This window comes from Nannospalax galili, unplaced genomic scaffold (assembly GCF_000622305.1).
Source record: "Nannospalax galili isolate Female #2095 unplaced genomic scaffold, S.galili_v1.0 scaffold384, whole genome shotgun sequence".
Taxonomy (NCBI): domain Eukaryota; kingdom Metazoa; phylum Chordata; class Mammalia; order Rodentia; family Spalacidae; genus Nannospalax; species Nannospalax galili.
This window is the reverse complement of record NW_008352648.1, coordinates 3,133,416-3,150,517: the sequence shown is the minus strand read 5'-3', so window position 1 is coordinate 3,150,517 and position 17,102 is coordinate 3,133,416. Positions and strand designations below refer to the sequence as shown.

Genomic DNA, 17,102 nt, shown 5'->3' with positions numbered 1-17,102 from the left:
GACCAGGCTGGCCTCAAACTCACAGAGATCTGCCTGCCTCTGCCTCCCAAGTGCTGGGATTAAAGGTGTGCACCACCAAAAAAAAAATGACTTTAATAAATTATGTATTAGGTTATACAGAGAGAAAACATGATTTCTTATTTTTTATTGACTGCCCTCTTTTTGGTGGAGTGCTGGAGATTGAATTTACACATTCTGGTGCACTCTTCGCTGTCTTTTTTTTCCAAGATAATATGTTATTATAAATATTGAAGGATTTTTTCAGTGTATATTTTTATTGAATTTCTGTGGATTTCGTGCAATCCATCTTAATCATATTTGGACTTCCCATCTGTATACCCCTGCCCCCAAACTTGCAATCTTTTGTTGTAGTTCTTTATGTGTTACTGGGGTGAACCCAGGGCTGCCTTCTCTTTGATACAGGAGTTAGCAGTCTTCTCTGTTTCTTATTTGGTAACCTGAGTGCAGAATGCTTCAAGACTGTGGAACAGCAATCTCCAGAACAAAACCTTCAGCTATTTGAGCTGTCCTCCTCTTGAAGAGTGATTTGATTGAATATTTGTGTGGAATGTGCCTCTATTTCCTTAATCAAATTGTTTCTCTACCACAGGATACAGCTATGAGCAAGCTATGGTTCAAACAAGATGATAAGTTTTTCTTGCCAAAAGCTTGTCTCAACTTCGAATTTTTCAGGTATGTAAGTTGAATCTAGCTATAAAACTTATAAAAACCAAAAATTACATTTCTGTTAAGTTTCCTGTTCTTGAGTATCCATGTCTAGAAATTAAAATTAGATTTCTTCTGGAAAAGAAAAGGCTTCTGAAAGGTTCTGTAAGAACCAAAATTAATTTGTCTTCCTTTGCATTAATAAATATAGCCTTTAACTGAAGTTTTCGTTAGCTCTTAAGAAGAGCTAAGAGTTTTTGTTAGCTCTTATTAGCCTTCAGGATTTGGTAATCTGGAGAAGTTATAGATTTATCCAGAAGGTTCATTAGGTAAAGAATTAATAATTTAGAATTTTTATTGGTTTGTTGTTGTTTTTTTAATTCCTGAGACTAGCTCCTGGGTGGGAGGTCAGTAAATAAAAGTGAGTGAGTGTGTGAGTGTGTGAGTGAGTGTGTGAGTGAGTGTGTGAGTGAGTGAGTGTGTGAGTGAGTATGTGAGTGTGTGAGTGAGTGTGTGAGTGAGTGTGTGAGTGTGTGAGTGAGTGTGTGAGTGTGTGAGTGTGTGAGTGAGTGAGTGTGTGAGTGAGTGTGTGAGTGAGTGTGTGTGTGAGTGAGTGTGTGAGTGAGTGAGTGTCTGTGAGTGTGTGAGTGTGTGAGTGAGTGAGTGTGTGAGTGAGTGTGTGAGTGAGTGTGTGTGTGAGTGAGTGTGTGAGTGAGTGAGTGTGTGAGTGAGTGTGAGTGTGAGTGAGTGTGTGAGTGTGTGAGTGAGTGAGTGAGTGTGAGTGAGTGTGTGAGTGAGTGAGTGAGTGAGTGCAGAAAGAGAAGAAAGGGGTTTATGAGATAGTTTTTTGGGGGTGTTTTTTTTTTTTTGGTCTTTTTTTGAGACAGAGTCTCCTTGAGGCCCCAGCTGTCCTGGAACTCGCTATGTAGACCAGGCTGGCCTTGAACTCACAGAGATCCCTGCCTCTGCCTCCCAAGTGCTGGGATTAAAGGCATGCGTGATCATGCCCAGCGTGAGATAATATTTTTAAAAACTTAAGGTCGTTCAGGTAATAACATTCACCAATATGGAGAGGTCCATTGTTGAAGCACCATGGTCTCCTAAAAAATCATAAAGTTGAACCTGAGGGAGAATTTTCCAGCCTTCAGAGGAGCAAAGCCCTAGACAACAGCTTGACTATGACCTCATTACAGAACTTGAACCACAGCTACCAAACTCTTCAGTTTCTACATTCCTGGCCCTTAGAAAGTATATGTATTTGAGCCAGGCGTGGTGGCACACACCTTTAATTCTGGCACTTGGGAGGCAGAGGCAGGCAGATCTCTGTGAGTTCCAGGCCAGCCTGGTCTCCACAGTGAATCCAGGCCCCTGGGGCTACAGGGAGACCTTATCTCAAAAAGACCCCCAAAGAAACACAGTATATGCGTTTGATTTGTTAAGTGTTTGTGGTTTTAAACTGCCAAGTTTTAGAATAATTTATGTTTTGCAATGAAAAACTAAGCCACAGGCTAGAAGTCCTTCTGCCTCAGCCTCCTAAATGCTGGGATTACAGACATGAGCAATTTTTAATATTCAAAGCAGCTTATCCTCACTTTCCCTTTTGGCTGTTATATTTATGAATTTCCTCAGAATACCTTTTGAGAAACACTTTAACATTTTTGTTTTCTCTGATCTGCTCAGCATAGTTACTAAAATTAAAAATGTCTGCTTCCCACAGTCTGGTCTTCCTAGAGATAATCACTCTTGGGTTTATCATACATTTAATAGAAATGTTCACTACCGACTGTGTGGTGGGGAGGCCAGCCTTGGAGAACTGAGTGTGTGGCAAAAAGAAAAAGAAATGTAGCCAGGCTGGTAGCGCACATCTTTAATCCCAGCACTTGGGAGGCAGAGGCAGATAGATATCTGTGAGTTCAAGGCGAGCCTGGTCTACATAGTTCCAGACCAGCTGGGGCTACAGGGAGATCCTGTTTCAAAAAGACCAATAAAAAAGAAAAAGAAATGTTTATGTGGGGGCTGAAGAGATTGCTCAGTGGTTAAGAGCACTGGCTGCTCTTGCAGAGGTCTTGGGTTCAGTTCCCAGCACCCACATGGCAGCTAACAATTGCCCTTAACTCCAGTTCTAGGGAATCCGACACCCTTCTGGCCTCTGCAGGCATTGCACGACACAGGTGCACTTAGATTCACATGCAGGCACAATGCTCAAACACATAAAATAAATTTTTTTTTAAGAAATCTTTACTTGTGTGTGTCCTTTCCATCTTTTCAGAAATAAGATTAAATTATATATACTTGGTAATAGTTTTTTAGGTCCTTTGATACATATTTAGGCATGTAGTATCTGATTACAAAATAATGTATTTGAACCAGAATGAACCAGAGTTTATGTATTCCATTGGAATCATGTTGTCTATTAAAAGTTAAGTTTAGGCCTACTCATTGCCCAAGCACACACAGCTGCTGTGGACCCAGCATTTTAGTACACTTGTAATTTTTTCTTTTGTTTTGTTTTGAGACAGGGTCTCCCTGTAGCCCCAGCTGGCTTGGAACTCATTATGTAGACTAGGCTGGACTGGAATTCACAGAGGTACATGTGCCTCTGCCTCCCAAGTGCTGGGATTAAAGGTGGGCACTACCACACCCAGCCATTTGTAATTATTAAGCTTGGGTCATATGCCTTTGATCTCCCAGTTTTGGCTCTTCTGACTTTTCAGCCTCACCTGACGGCATGGAGCTGAGCTTTGTCATAGGTTTTGAGTGTGTGTGTGTGTGTGTGTGTGTGTGTGTGTGTGCTTGTCATGCCTTAAGCTTTGAGCTGCTCTTTGTTTAAAGAAGAAAATCTGTCATCATATATAATACTTAGAGAATTAAATGGAGACCATTGAGATAGGTAAGTAGGTAAAGGCACTTGCTGCCAAGTCTAGCATCCCAAGTTTGATTGCTGCATAGGAGAGAACCGATTCCCGCAAGTCATCCTCTGACTTCCATATGTGTGCACATGTGCACCTTCACACACATACACACACACATTAATTAATTAATAATTAAATAATTAAATAATAAATGTAATTTTTTTCAAAGAGAGAGAATTAGATGGCAAGGCATCCATTTAGATTTTCTAGTCTGAGAATATTTGGGCAATAGTAGAATTTTTCCTTGCTTTAATTTTCCAAGTGCTTAGGCATTTTCCTGTAGTTATGCTTTAGTATTAGCTTCAATAAATTGTTGGTGTTAATATTAGTACATTGTGGTATAATGTAATATATTCACTGCTCCAAATAGAGTGAAACTTGTCATTTGCTGCCAAGTAAGCCAGAAGGTACATTCCTTGGTTCTGGAGCAGTAGCTGTTAACCGTAGCCTGGAAAGTTGTCTCCACCTGCCAGACCTCCCCAGGGCTTGCTTCCCTACTACCTTTGGAGACCTAGGCCCACCTGGCCCATTGTCAGAGTCATGGCCTGATTAACAGTCTTATTGAAACAAGTCCTTTTCCTTCCCTGCTTCTCCCATCCCGCTTTTCCATATTCCCCTCCTTCACTTTCTTCACAACACTATTGCCACCTGGTATATCAGATTTAAGCTTATTTGTTTCTTCCACCCAAACTATAAGCCCTGAGCAATCAGGTATTTTGCCTAATTTATTCCTGCTTTGTTCTCACTGCCTAGAGAAGAACACTGTGGTAAGCATGTAATCATATATATTTGCTGAATGCATGAGTGTTTTTACTTGCTTCTGATAAAGGTAAGCTGTATTGTATAGTCAAATAAGTATATTGTTTAACTTGGATTTGAATCTCAGTTCTGTCATTGCCATCCCAGGTGACCTGAAGAAAATTGTTTCCCATCTGGAAAATGGAAGATTTGTTGGTCTCTGGTTCTATCTATAATTGTTTTTCTTTTCTTACCTAAATATGTCCTATTGTAATATTTTCCCCAGTTCCATCTGGGGTTATATGATAGAATTTATTGACTTACTGATAGTGCTCTGGCTTTATTGATTTGGGAGAAAGCTAAAGGGTAGGCTAATATTTTCACAGTTTTTCTTAGTCTTCCTCTTTTAAATTCATGCAGCTATAGCACTGAGAATTTTCCAGTCTTATATTTCTGTCCTTCGAGGATGTGGCTTACTGAGAGAGAAGACATGCAAATGCTGTACCAGCTCTATCAGGCCTGCCTTCCAGCAGCCTAAAGAAGGCATGCATTTTAACCTGATCATACTCTTACCTGCCTTGCCTTTCTAACTTGTCAGTTCTGCTTTGCCACCCAGAATAATTATTCTCTCTCTTCACTGCCACCAGTGCACACACACACACACACAGCGTGTTTGACTTCTTTTGTAGGCATTTTTCCCTCATGAGAAAAACAGATTCAAGAATTCAACCTTGCTCTCAGGAAATTATATTAACTAATATTCATTTTCTTCAACCATCTCAAAAGGCCACATCACATTCGGAATAAATCAGCTATTTTACTGTCAACATTTTCTTCCAGCCCATTTGCTTATGTGGACCCCTTGCACTGTAACATGGCCTATTTGTACCTTGAGCTCCTCAAAGACTCACTCAACGAGTATGCATATGCAGCAGAGCTAGCAGGCTTGAACTATGACCTACAAAATACCATCTATGGGATGTATGTAAGTACCCATGTCTTAGAGCCTTCCATTCATCAACATTTTTTATATTGATTTGATGGAAGCATTTCTAATTGTGGGTATGAGTTTTAATTTCTTTTTTAAAAATCCTTATGGCTTATCATTTTCTCTTAATTTTGAAGGTCGCTTTTATTCTAACCATTCAGCTATGTATCATTCATATTATTCAGATTTTCCTTGGTTTTTTTTTTTTTTTTTTTTTTTTTAACATCGTCATCAGAGTGTTATTTTTCTCCTCAAACAAAATTGTGCCCTAGTCTCGGATTAGCTTTCACCCATTCTGTTTCTGAAATCTTGATCTTCAGAAAAGTAGAGTGGAGTCATGTCTTTGTAAAACATGAGTTGGTCTGTGCTGCTTCCCCAGATGTCCAGATCACGAGGCTGCATATCCATACTCTTCGGTCATGTTTCTTCATTATCATGCCACCACTCGAGGAATCAAAGCATCTCTTTTGTTTTTCTTTTCATTAGTCGCTACATTTATGCTGATCCTCTCCATTGCAACATGACATACCTGTTTATCAGGTTATTGAAGGATGATTTAAAAGAGTATACATATGCAGCACGCCTGTCAGGTTTGAGCTATACCATTGCATCAGGAATGAATGCAATTCTTGTAAGTAAATGGAAATCTAAGAAAAGGCACCACACTGTCTAAGCTTTTATTGAGCTTGGGAAAGCGATTAACTTCTGCATTTTTAAACAAGAACATTGGTGGTTTTCTTCTTTGCACCTTTTTAGTGATTGAAGAATTCAAATTAGTGCTAGTTCCACTAATAAATAATTTGGGAAACTTAGTGCATCTTGTGAACATGTATGTGTGCTATATGTATGTGCATGTTCCATTTGAGATGTTTAACATACTAATCCTAAAAGCATGTTTTTCTTGCCATATTTGAGAATATTTCCATTTGTAAGTAAAACATTGTTACTGTGGTGCTTGAATTTTACTCATGTATAAGCTTCCTTTATTTTTATGGACAGTAGTAAAAATTCTTGTGTTCAAATATACCTGACAGTTTTTTTTTGTGGTATCTATTATTAACTATTTTACATGTGTTATATCTAGATCCTCAAAAGCCTTCCTGATGTTTCCAACCCTTGATTGTGTCTCAGTTTCTATTTAACTCCATTTATTGCACACATCCATTTTCACTTTTTTTGAAAATACATGTTTTAGTAAAAACAAAATGAGAGCATTTCTCAAAACTCTTAAACTAAAGATCTTATGGTTTTTAATTTTCATTTATTTTGCAGTAGTTTTTTTTTTTTTCTTTTTCCAAAATTAATTTTCTGGTGGCTTTTGTTTAATGTATAATAATGCATGTATTCTCACCATTCTCAGAGTCCACAGTTTTGAGGTTGAGATCAAATTATAAGCATAAGGGTAATAATCTATTTTCTATTGACTTTTAGCTCTATATTACTTATTTATAACACAGTGGACTTTCTGCTACTTATTATACTTCATGTGGTACATGACATGCTTTCTGTGGCTGAAGACCTTTGCTCTAGCTGAGGTTCTTGCCTGTCATTCTTTAGAGGATAGCTCTATTACAGTGTATCCAGTATTGCTCTGGGTGCTGCTGTATAGAAATATAACAGTAGCCATTCCCCTTCCTTTTAAAATGTTATGCTTTTAGAGACTGTCTTAGTTAAGTCAATTGCTGTGACAAAAACACTAACCAAAACCAACTTGGGGAGGAAAGGGTTTATTTTATCTTACATCTCCCAGGTCACAGTTCATCACTGATGGAAATCAGGGTAGGAACTCAGAGCTAGAACCTAGGGCCAGGAGCTGAAGCACAATGAAGGAACGCTGCTTACTGGCTTACTCCTCCGGCCCGTGCTCAGCCTGCTTTCTTATATGGCACAAGACCACCTGCCCAGGGGTGGCACTGCCACAGTGGGCTGGGCCCTCCCGCATCACTCAGCGGGATCAAGAAAATACCCCACAGACATGGCCATAGGCAGTCCAATAGAGACAGTTCCTCAACTGAGAGTCCCTCTACCCAGGTATGTCAAGTTGACAACTAAAGCTATCTAGCAGAGACTATTAAAGTAAATTATCCTAAGGCAAAATCCTCATGGTATATACAGTATATTTTCCCTACACATTTGTTTGCTGTTGGCATTTAGGACATTGGCAGACCTTGTAAAGTAAAACAAGCAGGTAGTTAGGATTTGTAGGCCTTTATTGGACAGCATTAAATGAGCAATACCAGCCAGAAATAAAAAATTGGAGTTGCCTCAGTTTTCCAAAGATGACTTTTTTTTTTTTTTTCTCAGAAGGCAGGAAGTTGAGACAGGGTCTTATTATATGTCCCTGACTAGCCTGGAACTTGCTACATAGACCACACTGGCCTCAGACTTATAGCAATATTCCTGCTTCTGCCTCCCAATTGTATGTTTATGCTGCCACATCCAACCAAAGGTGATTAGTTAAATATGTAGATACAGTTTTGGAATGTGTCCATGAGCTAGATAACAATCCCCTGTGATTTTTTTTCTTTTAATTTTCTTTCTGTATTCAAAAAAATGTTAACTCTACTGTTCATTAGAAATTAAGATAAAACCTAGGAGCTTTAGCTGTTGCTCAGTGATGGCACATGTACTCTTAGCATGGGTGAAGCCCTGGGGTTCTCAGCACCAAAAGGGAAAAGAGAAGATATAAGAGACATTCTGTTATTAAATTGGATGAAATGAGAACATGAATTTTTTTTGGTCTTTTTGAGACAGGGTCTCCCTGTAGCCCCAGCTGGCCTGGAACTCACTATGTATACAGGCTGGCCTTGAACTCACAGAGATCCACTTCCCTCTGCCTCCTGAGTGCTGGGATTAAAGGCACGCACCACCATGCTCCAAGAGAACATGAATTTTATAATGTAGTATTTGTCACTATAGTTTGGCATCTATTGATTTTTTTTTTACCTACTATTCACTTTATTTGGGAAAAGGTATTACTTAATATAAAGTATTATTAATATACTATGAAATTATCTTCCTTATCTTTAAACTGTTTGTGAGAAGTTTATTGATTTTCTTGTTTTATTTTCCACTTATTAATATGTAGCCTTGAGATTTTGAAAGTATTTTTTAAATCAAGCTTAAGATGAAAGTTATTGAATATTTTTTTAGATTTTTAATACCTTCAACTCTTTTTGTAGCTCTCAGTGAAAGGTTATAATGACAAACAGCCAATTTTGCTAAAGAAGATTACTGAAAAAATGGCTACCTTTGAGATTGACAAAAAAAGATTTGAAATTATCAAAGAGGCGGTAAGTCCTATAACTTGTGTTTATAATGATTTCATTAATAAAGTAATATTGCCATATTATAAACATTGTCAGTAATGGGGAGAGGCTCCAAACAAGCAGTCATTTCACCTTGTCTTTACTAAATTCGAAAGTCTCAGGAAGATGAGCATAATGCACACCTGACTCTGTGGGCTTCAGCAGTTATAGTACTAATTCTGAGGGAAGCTCCTAGTGGCAGTCACAGACTTTTTATTTCAGGAACCTTCATTTCAGGAAATGCATGTTTGAGCAGACTGAAGGCTGGCCTACCATAAGTGCTTTCTCACATTGTGGCAAACCATTTAGGTTTGATGTATGTATCTTCCACTGAAATCCATGTCATGTTTGGCCAGTAATGGAAATATGGCATAGATAGTTGCTTTGAAAGATAAGCAGTGACCTTCATTTATATTCCATAAGAAACTACTAGTTTTCAATTGAAGATCCAAAGATATCTATCTATGTTACTTGTTTATGGAGACATTGGAGATGTGCAGTATCTGAGGGTCCACTGAAAACTGGGGATGACCTTATGAGGTATGAAAGCTGTTCCATAGTAAAGGCATTTAGAATATATATTAGATGCCAGGGGGGTAAAGATGCAGCCTGAACAATGAAAATGCATACCCTTTAATAAGAATCAGAGGAGAGTAGTCACTGTTCTTAATTCCATAGCTTTAAGAAGAGAAAGAAGTAAATATTCTTATGTTCTGATTACACAGTTTATATAAAACAAAGTTAAATTACAGCTGCTCTTATAAAATGATTTTTGAAAATTAATGAACCAATGTCTCTCTTCACTAGTATATGCGATCTCTTAATAATTTCCGGGCTGAACAGCCTCACCAGCATGCTATGTACTACCTCCGCTTGCTAATGACTGAAGTGGCCTGGACTAAAGATGAGTTAAAAGAAGCCCTAGATGGTGAGACTCTACCTAATTTTCTACCCCTGATTTTAAGTCATTGCTCTAAGAGCTAGATCAACGAGAACTCCAGAATTTAATGTGTTCCAACAACATTTCCTACTGCCTGCACATCTGGCCTGTGTTCCTGGTGTATAAGATTAAAACGTGATCAGCTAGAGAGATGTATTTAAGGAGCTCCAATGTAGGTGGGAAGAAGAAGTATGAATAGCTTATTTCAGTAGGGATGGGGTTAGGTAAGTATTGTGATAGGGTTAGCGGGTCTCCAAAGGAATCTAGAGGGGCAGAATATGCCAGGACAGGGATCACATTCTAGCTCTGCATTTTACTTGCAGCTTGGTGACTTTGGATAAGAAACAACTTCAGTTGTTTTTTACCTTTAAAATTACAATAACTGTACACCTTGAAAGGGAAAAAGGTGTATATTAGTATTAGTTTCTTAGGTTTGACCCTATATTATGGTTATTAAATGATATTAACATTAAGTAAAACTGGATGAAGGGTATAAAGGGATTCTAGCATTTTTTTTCAAGTTTTAATATAAACTTCAAATTATCTCAGATACAAAGTGTCTTTTTTTTTTTAATGTATATGCAGAGCTCACTGTTGTCACTCCTTTACAGATGTTACCCTCCCCCGTCTTAAGGCCTTCATACCTCAGCTACTGTCACGACTGCACATTGAAGCCCTTCTCCATGGAAATATAACTAAGCAGGTGAGAGGTGAAGGTCTTAACAGTCTTTTGGGTCACTGTAAAGATTCTTTTTGCCCTCCTTTCTGCCTCAAGACTTAACCCACACAAGGATAAGCACATTAATTCAACCTCTTCTCTCTAGAGGAAGGTAGGAGCAACACATGAGAGGTAGAATGATGGTAGCTGATTCAGGCGCAGTACTCACAGCTGCCTCCTCTTCTGTCGCCTACTCTGCAATCATAGAAGGAAATGGGAGTAATTATCCCCATGCTCTATAGGATCATGTAGTGCAGAATCAAGCAACCTGCATTCAAGTCCTCACACTGCCACATACTGGATATGTAATCTTACAAAAATGTCTTAACTCTGCTCTGTAAACTAGAATAACAGCAGTATCTACACCCTGGGTTATAAGGATTAAATAGTACATGCCGAGTTCTTAGCACATGGGAAACACAACAAAATTTCCACCAACATTTGTCTCAAGAGCCCTTACTCTACCACTGCTATACCACCTCCAAAACAATATGCCCAAGGTCAGATGATAATAAGTGGCAGAGACAGATGCTCACCCATGTTAGTTTAACTCACAATAAATGCTTATGCTTACCTCTTTTGCTTGGCTTTGAGCCCATGTTTCTGTGGTCAAGATCACTCACTCACTTGAGACTAAGTTTTTTATTACTGATAATGCTCCATCTTTAGCAGTGCCATTTTTTACAGCATTGGCACCATGTGGATTGTGGGTGGTGGTTTGGATTTCTGTTTTTCATTATTATTTCCATATTGATTGAGAAACTCAACTTTTATCCTGAATAGGATTAAATGAATTTAAGATTTTTTGTGTGTTTTTGTCTTTTTTTTTTTTTTTTTTTTTTTTTTTTTTTTCTTTTTTTTCCAGTCTTTGAGACAGGGTCTCCTTGTAGCCCCAGCTGTCCTGGAACTCACTAGGTAGGCCAGGCTGGCCTTGAACTCACAGAGATCCGCCTGCCTCTGCCTCCCAAGTGCTGGGGCTACAGGCATGCGCCACCACACCCAGCCAAATTTAAGATTTTTAAATCTTATGTTTATGATCAGCTTAGCTATTTTATAAGCATATTTTTGTATTATAATAGACTATCCAATGTGCTGTTTTATTTTCACAGACAAGACATGTTCATGTTTTCCTATAGTATGCTATGATGTATCTTTTCCTCCAGGCCGCATTAGGAATTATGCAGATGGTTGAAGACACCCTTATTGAACATGCGCACACCAAACCTCTCCTTCCAAGTCAGCTGGTTCGGTACAGAGAAGTTCAGCTCCCTGACAGTAAGTCAAAAACTTTAGTTTGTTTTTTTGTTTGTTTTGTTTTGTTTGAGACAGGATGCCACTATACTCAGGGATTGTTACAACCTTAAAAATGGTGATTACAAGTAAGTTGAATTCACTTGGAAAATAATATATGGTTTCATGTCAGAGATTCACTGGTAGCCTCTGTTATTTATAGAAATATGATTACAGATAGATAATCTTGTTAGAAAATTCTCTGATTGGAGAGCCAATTGTGTGTAATTGGACATAGGTGATCATTTTGAAGAGAATGATATTAGAATTGACCAGTACTTCAATGTAGGGGAGTTAGAGAATAAAAATATCACACAGCTAAAGAGATACTGACTGTGAGGGCTGGTCTTACCTGCTGAGCAGGTAAGACCACATTCTGTTCTTGCTTAATGCCCAGCACCTACATTGGGTGGCTCATAACCACCTATAACTCCAGTTCTAGGGGATCCAACACCCTCTGGCTTCCACAGGCACCTGCAGTCATGTACCCACACACAGATACACACACATACATACAAATGAAAATAAATACTTTTTTAAAAAAAAGATATTGATGAGCCGGGTGTGGTGGCGCACGTCTGTAGTCCCAGCACTTGGGAGGCAGAGGCAGGTGGATCTCTGTGAGTTCAAGGCCAGCCTGGTCTACATAGTGAGTTCCAGGGCAGCTGGGGCTACAGGGAGACCCGGCTTCAAAAAAAAAAAAAAAAAAAAAAAGATATTGATGGTGAAGCACAAAATAAATTTATTTATTAAAAAATGAAGGCTTGGGCTGGATGTGGTGGCACTTGCCTTTAATCCCAGCGCTTGGGAGGCAAAGGCAGGTGGATTTCTGAGTTAGAGGCCTTGAGTGATCTAGCAAGTTCCAGGCAAGCTAGGGTTACAGGAAGACCCTGTCTCAAAAAAACCAAAAATATTAATAATGATAAAAGAAAGAAAAATAAAGCTGGACACTGGAGCTGGACACTTGGTAGAGTTCTTGCCTAGACTGCACATAAAACTGGGCATGATAGTACATGTTTGTAATCCCAGAACTCAGGAGGTGGATCAGAAATTCAAGGTCATCCTTAGCTACATAGTAAGTTGAAGGCTAGCTTGAGATACATGAGACTGTCTCAAAAAATAAGAACTGGAGAGCTGGAGAGATGACTCCATGGTTAAGAGCGCTTACTGCTCTTACAGGGGACCTGGGTTCGATTCCCAGCACCCACATGGCAGCTAAGAACCATCCTTAACTCCAGTTCCAAGGGAATTTGACACCCTCTTCAGATCTCCATGGGCATCGCATGACGTAGGTGCACTTACATATGTGTAGACAGTACTCTCATACACATAAAATAAAAATAATAAAAAGGGGCTGGAGAGATGACTCAGCAGTTAAGAGCACTGACAGCTTTTGCAGAGAACCTGGGTTTGATTCCCATCACCACATGGCACCTACCAACCTTCCTTAACTGGGGAATTTGACATCCTTTTCTGACCACTGAGGGCATCGCATGACATGGGTGCACTTACATACATGCCAGCGCTACACTCATACACATAAAATTAGAATAATAAATAAAATAATTTTAAATTATTAAAAGTAATAAAATATAAAAAAATTAAAATTGGGGAAAAAAGAATCATAGCATTTCATTAGAAGTCCATTGGAATCTTTGTCAGAATAAAGTGTTAGAATAGTCAGGTACAGATAACATATATTCATTACATTTTTTTTTTCTTAAGATTTATTTATTTTTAGCTGGGTATTGTGGCACACGCCTTTAATCTCAGCACTTGGGAGGCAGACGCAGGTGGATCTCTGAGTTCAAGGCCAGCCTGGTCTACATAGTGAGTACCAGGCCAGCTGGGGCTACAGGGATACCCTGTCTCAAAAAGACCAAAATAAAAAGTGTATTCAGCAAAGTTATGGTATTTTAATGTCTATAAAGAGATGTACAATTTAGCACATGGTGTACACCAGTGAATGCAGGAGGTTCTGGGTTCAGTCTTCAGCACCAAAAGGAAAAAGGAGAGGGAAAGGAAAAACTGTGAATCCAGTCCAAAAGCAACATTTCAAGGTGAGATTTATCCCTCTTCCCCATTCCATTCCTTCCCTCTCTCTCTCCCTCCCTCCCTCCCCCGACCCTTTGTGACAGCATCTCCCTATAGCCCCAGCTGGCCTGGAACTCACTGTGTAGACCAGGCTGGACTTGAACTCACAGAGATCCGCCTGCCTCTGCCTCCCAAGTGCTGGGCCCTCTTTTTCTTTTCTCTCTTAGAATGCTATCTTTCTGGCCTCTTAAGCGCTCCATCAAGCTCAAAATAGCAGTTTACATCCAGCGCTCAAACTTCAGGTGTTAGAAAATTATTCTGATTTAGCCAGCTGATCAGATGTGAATGCCCTAAGAAACCCTTCACTTGATTCTACTTGAAAGGCATAAGTGTGGTGGCACAAGCCATTAATCCCAGCACTTAGGAGGTAGGGACAAGGGAAATCAGGAGTTCAAAACCAGCCTTGACTACAGAGCAAGTTCAAGGCCAATCTGGACTATGTAATCATGTCCTGAAAAAAGTCAAAAACAAAATAAAATTAAAAGGGAGGGGGACTATTTATACAAGAGTAGGCAAACATAAAGCAGGGTATGTGGTGTACACCTGTAATCCCAGCATTCAGGAGACTGAGGCAGAGGATCTCAAGGCCAGCCTCAGCAGCATAATGGAACCTTGTTTCAAAAAAGGAAAAAGGGGAGCACTGGTTGCTCTTCTAGAGGATCTGGGTTCAATTCCCAGAACCCACGTGGCAGCTAATAACCATCTGTAACTCCTGTTTCAGTTCAGGGGATCCAACTCTCTTCTGGCCTCCATAGGCATTGCATACACAGGTGGACTTACACACATGCAGGCAAAACACTCATGCACATAAAATATAAATAAGATTTTAAAGAAAAAGAGCCAGGTGTGGTGGCATACGCCTTTAATCCCAGCACTTGGGAGGTAGAGGCAGGTGGGTCTCTGTGAGTTCAAGGCCAGCCTGCTCTACATAGTGAGTTCCAGACCAGCAGGGGCTGCAGGGAGACCCCGTCTCAAAAAGATAGGCAAAATAAAATAAATAAATAAATAAATAAATAAATAAATAAATACAAACGAACTAGGAACAAAAAAGTGGGCAAACATGCCATTGACTCTATCAAACATAGATAAATGTCTGAGCCCGTTTTCTCTGTGAAACTTCCTAGGGGGATGGTTTGTCTATCAGCAGAGGAATGAAGTGCACAATAACTGTGGCATTGAGATCTACTACCAGACAGACATGCAGAGCACCTCGGAGAACATGTTCCTCGAGCTGTTCTGTCAGATCATCTCTGAGCCTTGCTTCAACACCCTTCGCACCAAGGAGCAGCTGGGTAAGAAGGAAGGGTAGCAGGGCATGGCGAATAACTTTTGTCCCTGGAAAACATTTCCCACTTGTAGAATCGAATGGCACTGCATATCAAGCATGCTGTATTCATAGAGACTTGTGAAAACCTTGTGTATAGGATGTCCACTTCTAAAAGATAAGCAATTAATATCTTGCAGAGACTAAAACAGTTTTGTTTGGGGGTGTTTTGTTTTTGTTTTTGTTTTTGTTTTTTTTCTGTTGTTTCTCTTGCATTTGCTAAGCAAGTACTCTGTCACTGAGCTATATCCCTAGGCTAGTCGGTAAAGCAGTTCTTTTTTTTTTTGGCTTTTTGAGACAGGGTCTCCCTATAGACTCAGCTGGCCTAGAGCTCACCATGTAGACCAGGCTGGCCTTGAACTCACAGAGATCTGCCTGCCTCTGTCTCTGGAGTGCTGGGATTAAAGGTGTGCACCACCACACCCAGCAGTAAAGCAATTCTTAATGACAAGATACTGGATTTATATTGCATGGCCATAAAGAAGACATCATAGGTAGGGAGGAAAGAATGCTAAGGAGACACTTATGGATAGCAAGGTGGGAAGCAAGTTTTGCAGAGGAGCTTAGTTTTGCCAGACTTTGAGTTACCTGGTAATATCTCATTCCTCTCTGTATCCTAAGGGGTAAAGAAGGTACTTACTAGGTGTTTGCAGAACTTATAGGCACTGTTAAAAAAAAGTCTTGGGGGTCTTGACAAATTTGATCAATGAGCAAAGAAGTTTACACTGAAGAGGGTAGAAGCAAGGTGACGAGGAGCTCAATGTCATCCTCTGCTACATAGCACATTCTAAGCCAGCCTGGGCTATATGAGAGCCATCTCAATAAACAATAAAGACATTTAAAGAAACCCCATAATGGCAGGAAAGAAACATTTTAAAAGGTGTGTCTCTCCAAGCACCTATTGTTTTTAAGTAACCACTGTGCTAGGTGCTGAACATGGAAAATAGAGAAGTTCTACTCTTTCCCTTTAAGGAACTCAAGTCAAGTCAAAATGGCTGACCTGTGAAGAATAATTCTAGTTGAGTGTGGTAAGGGTTCCTATAAGAGTGTTCAAACTACAAAGCTATACTGAAGATAGTGATTTCCTCAGAAGTGAAACCCAGAGGCTCCAAAGTTGATCTGTGCAAAACTTCTGAAAGAAACAAGCCAAAAGCTAAGTGTAGAAGAAGAAGGGAGATGTTAGTTTTGAGGGCAAGGTGACTGACACCTGGTGAGGGACTGCCAGTTCCTCAGGGTTGGCACGATGATACCTCTGGTTGCTGCAGTCTGATGTACACAAGAGCTTCTTCAGTGACACCTAGGGCTACTCCCTGTTGTGAATCACACAGATGGGGTTGCTAAGTAGCCTCCATATCTCTACTCTCAAGTCATTATCTGCAGCCTGACCCATAGGCACTGTGCCCTTTATGGATGAGAATGCCCTGGACCTGTGCATACCTGAGGCATTGACTCACTTAAAACAGGGTCACAGCTACAGACTGACTCCTTTTCCCTGGGCTACAATGGGTACCTGAATGCATGTGTACTTCAACTGTACACTGTAGTTCCATTCAGGCAAAGTGGCCTTCCATGACTGCAAAGGCTGTTCTCTGGCATCGTCAGAGTCCAGCAATACACACAAGACAGAAGGGCCATCAAGGTGGGTGGGCATGGACAGGTACTTCATACTAAATCACAGCTACACCAATTTGCTGTAGGCACCCAGAATATGAACCCCTTGACCACTCATAATGAAGAGTCTGACCAAGACCCCTTCAGTGTACCCTTTGCATGCACAATGGCGAGTACTAGATGCTGACAGCCATTAGGAAGATGCAATTTACTGTGTCCACCAAGAATGCCAGGTGCCCTAGATATGGTGGCCTTTAATCCAGCACTCAGGAGGCAGAGGCAGGCAGATCTCAGATCAAGTCCAGCCTGGTCTGCATAGCAAGTTCTAGGCCAGCTAGTGCTACCCCATCTCAAAGAGAGAAAGAAAAGCTGGGGGTGGTGGCACATGCCTTTAATCCCAGCACTCAGGAGGCAGAGGCAGGCAGATCTCTGTGAGTTCGAGGCCAGCCTGCTCTACATAGAGAGTTCCAGACCAGCTGGAGCTACAGGGTGACCCTTCTCAAAAAGACCAAA

At 40.1% G+C, this 17,102-nt stretch overlaps 1 protein-coding gene and 1 non-coding gene across 3 annotated transcripts in view; both read left to right on the top strand.

The window, feature by feature from the left end:
- Ide (insulin degrading enzyme) overlaps positions 1-17,102 on the top strand; it is a 113,154-nt gene that overhangs the window by 83,370 nt on the left and 12,682 nt on the right. The window contains exons 14-20 of one of the 2 annotated variants that reach the window (XM_017802334.2): positions 611-693; positions 5,791-5,935; positions 8,487-8,597; positions 9,420-9,540; positions 10,164-10,255; positions 11,434-11,545; positions 14,779-14,946. In XM_017802334.2, the coding sequence (XP_017657823.1) occupies positions 611-693; positions 5,791-5,935; positions 8,487-8,597; positions 9,420-9,540; positions 10,164-10,255; positions 11,434-11,545; positions 14,779-14,946 (832 nt within the window). Of the gene's footprint in view, positions 1-610; positions 694-5,156; positions 5,302-5,790; positions 5,936-8,486; positions 8,598-9,419; positions 9,541-10,163; positions 10,256-11,433; positions 11,546-14,778; positions 14,947-17,102 lie in introns of both variants that reach the window. The other variant, XM_008849620.3, reaches the window with a different exon arrangement.
- LOC115067088 lies at positions 2,420-2,490 on the top strand. Its single transcript, XR_003846516.1, has one exon. It is a non-coding gene; the product is annotated as a small nucleolar RNA SNORD55/SNORD39 (small nucleolar RNA).